The sequence below is a fragment of the Cenococcum geophilum genome (assembly GCF_001692895.1).
Source record: "Cenococcum geophilum 1.58 unplaced genomic scaffold K441scaffold_5, whole genome shotgun sequence".
Taxonomy (NCBI): domain Eukaryota; kingdom Fungi; phylum Ascomycota; class Dothideomycetes; order Gloniales; family Gloniaceae; genus Cenococcum; species Cenococcum geophilum.
The window spans coordinates 3,617,890-3,623,889 of NW_027137563.1; the positions used below are offsets into that span (position 1 = coordinate 3,617,890).

Below are 6,000 nucleotides of genomic sequence, written 5' to 3' on the forward strand. Positions count from 1 at the left end.
TTATAGTATGCTTACTAGTAAGTATTAGAGCTCGCAAGCGTTAAAGACTTAAATCTAAACTTAAGCGCTTTACTAAAGATACCCCCACTAAAGCTAAAAAATATTGTTTAACCCGCTGCTTATTAGTAAGGTATTAAGCACGTCTATCCAATCCTCTATTGTATAGGCAATGGGACCTCTTTCTATACTAGCGATAAGCTAATAACGTAATTACTAATAACCGGAACCGCCTAGCTAATAAGACAATTAAGGCGCTGGAGCTTTAGAAGAGCTAGTTAAATAAAGGGCATTTAGAAAAGGATGAGGATAAATAAAGAGTATAAGGAGGACTTATTTTTGGAGTGTATATTTACTATATAAGGCAAAGCTCTGCTAAAAAAAATCTAGTACCCAGATTCTCTATCACGGACTACCCAATTGGGTAATTCTTGGCAATCAATCGCAATCATTTCAATCAATCAGCTAATTCTCATCAGTCGATCAATCGCAACCAGGATTTTAGCCAATCAATCGCAACCAGGGGTCCCTGCCTGCGATTGATTGCCTGTCGAACACACTGCTTTCGCTTTCCTATATCTCTTCTACAGGCCACTCTTAGTGAGAGCTTCGCCCATTTTCTTATTCCAAAGGCCTTCCACCTCCTGCCATTTCATAGGACGATCCCGCCATTCAACTATCAACCTATCTTCATCTGATAGTTTGGCTAGTATGAGCGATCGAGCCGCTGCCGTCATTTCTGTTACCCGAGAGGCGTTGTCGATCGTGATTAAAATACTTTCCGATGGCCTTGGTGCAGAATTCGCTTGGGGCATTTCGCACCCCCCTATATTATCAACCGTAAACATGCTAGTCATAACCCGAAACCTCATTATGACAAACCTGACCTTTAACGTACCATTTTCATATCCCGCTATATACAGTTTTTCTGATAATAGAGACCTTCCGAGTGCCTAAGGATTGGACAAGTAAGCTTGGGGTCATGAACATTATGAAAAGGAAAATTATTTTTTGAGCTTGAATTGCTTTATCTGTATCTTTTTCGGCTAGATGAATGGGGCCTGTGGAGACGCTCTCCAGGGTTGCAATGTCCTGTGGCTCTAGTTCTTTTGTATTGACTTGCGGTAAAACTCCTAGCTCACTGTGGGTTTCATATACTGGGATTGCTACTGGCCTTACTGATTTATGCCCCGAGGGCTTAGAATCCCGACCACGAGTGGCGTCAATTCCAGGCTTTCGAACTGGGCCATCTCTTGACGTTGAATAGCTAGGAACCTTGCTAACTTCCGCATTGCTTTGTTGTCCTTTGCTTTTCGTGGAAGATTTCTCGCAAGGCTTAGTGACTCCGAGCACAATGGGGGTTAATTTTACACCTCTAGATGTAGCTTCGGAATCCGGATTGAGACGTCGCTGGGCATTCCTACGATGCATATCACGGATTTGCTGAGACGTATACTTCTTCTTTCTAGGGGTGTCGGGATCAGTCTGCTTCTTCTCCTTGTGAATTGGTATGGCCTCTTCTTGATGGTTTTCTGAATGACCTGCTCCTGTTCTACCTTCCGCTCCTGACAACGCTGCTCTTTGGTCTCCGATTTCTCTCCGACATTGGTAATTTCTCTCAGTCGAAATTCCAGTTCTAGTTGTCTGTCTCTAGATCGGGCAATGCGGTCCTCCCTATCCTTTTGCTTATTCGACTGTTTTTCAGCTTGTGTGAGTTTCTCCTGTAATTCCTTTTCTTTGGAAATCTCTCGGCACTCTTCTGCGTCTGGCACCACAGATGACTGTCGAGCCTGGGTCTGAACGAGAGGATCCACATCAGCCCACTCAGTCCGTATCGCACCCGAAGAAATATGGTTAGCACCCTCCAGTATACCGTTGGCTGGGATTGGTGAGCCAGGAAGAGTTTCCTTGGCACCGGCCGTAGTATCAGGTTCGCATCTCTCTACAAAACCTACTTGTATTTTCTCCTTCTGCCTGCAAAGTTTGGGACGCTCTGGGAAGTAATGGTGGCTCCCCATCCTTGATCCGATCATTATTGCAATATGGACCAAGGGGAGCTCGCTGCCCATTCACAGTTGCTTTGTGTAGCTTCCTCTTAGGCGTTCCGGACAAGTTCGGCGATATATCATTCCTTTCATGGGAAACATGCCCACTCTTCTGCTTACCCTAGGCGAGTTGTTTGCGTTTGTAAGCTCCGTGTAAAGATTCTCCCCCAGTATTTCGTTCCGCGATCTTTGGTCTTTTATGAGTCCGGCATGTAGGCAGGGGCTTATTGGAGACTTGAACTGAGAATGGGTTGTAAAATACGAATTGAAACCAACTAACAGTTCCGATTCTGCATTTTCAGGAATTACCGGGTCTAAATTAGAGGCTAAAACGCCACTCGAACCTAGCGCATTCGACGGTGGCAGAGAGCGAGATTTCTTGGCCTCTAGCGCCAGTTCATCATTGATAAGGCTAGACGTCGGCGAATCTGCTTGGACTAGTATATGCTCGCGTGGGACAATTTTGTCAGCCCCTACATGAGCTCCACTAAGTATTTTTAGGCTGCCGTGGGCCGAGCCTTCCCCCTTTGGCGTTTGGTGCAGTGGATTTTTCGAATCTTTCAAAGATGCCCCATAGCAGTCCCCTCTCTGGAGTTGAGCCTGGTGTCGCAGTGACCTGCTCATAGCTGCACCGCTTCTGTCGGGCTGGTATATGTTGAACTTCTCCGTAATGATGGATGAATTCTGCTCGTCGTATATATCATCTAATTTGGTCTGATTTGGCAGTGCTGAGTCTTCGAATCCGACCGTTTGCGTGGCAGACTGAACAGGCTGATGACAGCGGGGACTATTTATGACTGTATAGCATTCTTCATTATCCGTACTATCATCTGCCACAAAGGGCCCTGTCTTCTTCAGAATAGATCGTGGAATTTTCACATATCTGGGTATCCTAGGCGTTTGGGTAATTATATCAACTTGACGACGCTTAGATTCCTTCCGATTCTCTAATGGGCTATCTGGGTATCTTGCAGTAAGCTGGGGGGATATTGGATTCTGTGTACTGTGCACTAGTTTTCCTGCGGTCTGGTTGTATCGAGCAAGATTGGTGTCGGACGGACAAGTCACTCATAAGAACTCTGTCGATTGAAGCTGGCTCTAGAAGCTCTCTATATACATGAGGTCGGGGCAAAAGACTGACGACGACGCTGACGACGATTCTGGAACTATTACTCAATCGCCACCAGGTCGATATTGCCACTCAGTCGGTAATAGGTAATAGAAACAGGGTGTGAGTCATAAGGTGGTACCTGACAGTGACCTCAACGTTCGACAATTGGCATCTGTTCCGCGGTAAGAACTGTAACTTCCGCTAACGGAGTGTTCCTCATTCACGTCGCTGATATATCCTGACTGATTTGGCGCCACCGGAATTCTAAGTCCTGGACTAGAGTAAGATACCAAATGTTGTCGCTGGTCCCACAGAGGGCGCTCATCCACAGTCTTGACCGCTCTCGTCTTTCCATTCCGATTTGCCATCCGTGAGACCCCTTGCAAAACTCGCACTGATTCATTCCAAGCACGACCCCCTCTCACGTCATCTCTTAGCTTCGTCGTAACTTGCTGCTCCGTCTCCTTGTTGGCACCTTAAGACAGGTCAATGACCTCTAAACCTGAGACTGAATGATCGGGGTTGGCAGAGGTTGTTCTAATATTCGTTCCGTGATTGTCGATGCGAGCGTATTTGGAGGGATGTTGAAATTGAGAGGGATTCATTAGAGGCTTGCGCTTAAGGCCCTCAGTGTTGCAGACTGGTTGATGGCTAGAAGGCGTTACCATATGATGGGTTTGATTTGGTGGGTTTCCCTCAAAGGTCGCCCTGGGGTCAGAGTTGAATTGTTTGCGTGAAATGAGGATGCTTGAATCCCTCGTCGATTGCTCATCGGACCCTTTGTAATCGTCCATTGTTTCCCCATGACCATTGTGGATTGGAACACTCTGAGCTAGTGGAAGGACTAGGCTCATTATGGGCAGCCTGTGAGCAGAATGTTGCTGAGCATAAGAGTACCTACGTGACCGTTCATCTGTTGCTTCCTGATCATACCCCAACTTTGCGTGCCAATTCATGGAATATCGAAACGAATGGTCGTCGGGTCGCTGAGTTACTGAATTGATGATATAACGCCGAAGATTGGGTTTGGAAATTAGTGTCCTTATAGTCCTTCGCGCATCGGTAATTGCAACAAGATTTTGAACGTGGCGGATGCTCACCTCGCCCTTTTTGGAGTTGGGATTTACTTTTTGCAGAGCCGGACATGGTAAATGACCTTGCGCGGTCCTGATATGTTTATTTAACTGAAGAGTGTTCGAGAAGGTCATAGCCTGGTCAAAGGACTGTCTTAAACCTGGGACCGATATTGCTCCAAAGGTCATCAAAATTTCAAGACTGGATCACGGCAAGATATGACAAGGTAGAGTTTGGGCAGGTAATGCCGGTCCGTAGATAAGCAACTAGGTTACGACAAGGGAAGTGTGGCCGTATTATCTGAGAAGCTGTTAAATCATCCTAAAGATGAGTGATAAGGATACCATGATGAAAATGTGGTTAACAAGGCTCACAATGAAGTGAGATGGAAAGTGTAAGTAACTTTACTTTGTCCGCTTCGGCAAGCGGGATACGACAGCGCCTTTTCCAAATGCTTCCTCAGTTTTCTCCGCTTTTAAAGTACTCTATTACTAAAATCCCTACTGAAGTTATGGATTAAATTGAGGATCCTCCTCAAAATTTGAAGCCTCTTCTAAGCTTGTTGTGAATTGTTTTCATCTTCCTTCGTAGTCGATTGAAGAACATATGTGGACTCTGCCCGGTAATTGAGAGAAGGGGATCGAATATTTGTCACGCCCAAAGCGTTTGGAGTCGCGCTAACCAAGACTTTCGACGACCTTCAACGTGTGATTGACACATCCAAAACTCTTCTAGCACGTAAAGCCACACAAAGTCTTGAAGGTATTAAGCGCGGACAATGCCCCGTTGCTTTTGACACTAACTGATGGACTGTCCTGCGCTGCATTCCCTCCGTAAGTTAGATAGCAAATAACTCGGAAATGAATGGCCATAACCAAGAGTTACGGCTTTAATGAGGAATGTCTCAAAATCGCAACGGAGATGATGATGATGACAATGATAAGGGCCATTCATCTTAAGGGGTGTTCGGTTGCAACTCCATATTGTAACCGAAATGGAGCTCAAATCTGAATATGAGGTGGTTGTTCGGTAAACCTGACGACTTCTGAATCTGAAGCTCCTCCATATCGGTAAACGCGTTAAATTTGTAAGCTATACTGCATACAGTAGTTGAAATGAGGTTCTTGGCACCGTTTTAATATGTAGCTTCGAGCTCCCGTTCCATATTCTATATCAATCTGGAGCTCCCATATATGCGCCAAAGTGACGACTTCTCGTCATATGGCGACTCCACACGCCTCGACCGCTGTCGCATTTGCAAGCCTTATATGATATTATTATCTTAACCTTCGTGATCGCGGGCGTCGCTGTAATTCTACTACGACTCGTACGGGAGGTGGGCAAAGATGTGGGAAACGTCAATCGTAGAGAGGGCGTTGGCCGAGGAGGAGGCTGTTAAATTGAGGTTATGGAGCTAAAACTCTGTGTATTGCTTATTATCTATATAGGTGGTTGAAGAGATTTCAAGGAACTTCGACCGCCGGTTGAAGTTGTCTGATTGGTCAGATTCCTGCCAAGAGCTTTCTCCCACAAGTCTCATCACGTGATATCGTTGCAGGCTTGTTTTCCAACAGAGGCTCCATTATTACACCAAAGTAAGGAGTCGCGATAGAGGCCTGGTGGTAGGGAGGGGCTCATTCGAATTGCTCACCGACGTCAATCATGTATTATGCGAAGTCAAATATGGAGCCTTATCTGGAGCGGGCAGTCTCCGGGCACATTCATTTATCTCGGTCCCAGACGATCAGCCAATCATAAGCTGCTTACATAACA

At 45.9% G+C, this 6,000-nt stretch overlaps 2 protein-coding genes across 2 annotated transcripts; both read right to left on the bottom strand.

Moving 5' to 3' along the window:
• Window positions 1-1,124: 1,124 nt before the first annotated feature.
• K441DRAFT_258356 (uncharacterized protein) lies at window positions 1,125-2,441 on the bottom strand. The gene has a single exon (XM_067640813.1). The coding sequence runs from the start codon at window positions 2,064-2,066 to the stop codon at window positions 1,365-1,367; it is 702 nt and encodes a 233-aa protein (XP_067508617.1). The 5' UTR covers window positions 2,067-2,441; the 3' UTR covers window positions 1,125-1,364.
• A 1,188-nt stretch (window positions 2,442-3,629) lies between these two features.
• Window positions 3,630-4,299, bottom strand: K441DRAFT_674053 (uncharacterized protein; the record flags this gene model as incomplete). Its single annotated transcript, XM_067650707.1, has 2 exons — window positions 3,630-4,147; window positions 4,254-4,299. The coding sequence occupies 2 exons, from the start codon at window positions 4,297-4,299 to the stop codon at window positions 3,630-3,632; spliced, it is 564 nt and encodes a 187-aa protein (XP_067508618.1).
• Window positions 4,300-6,000: the final 1,701 nt, after the last annotated feature.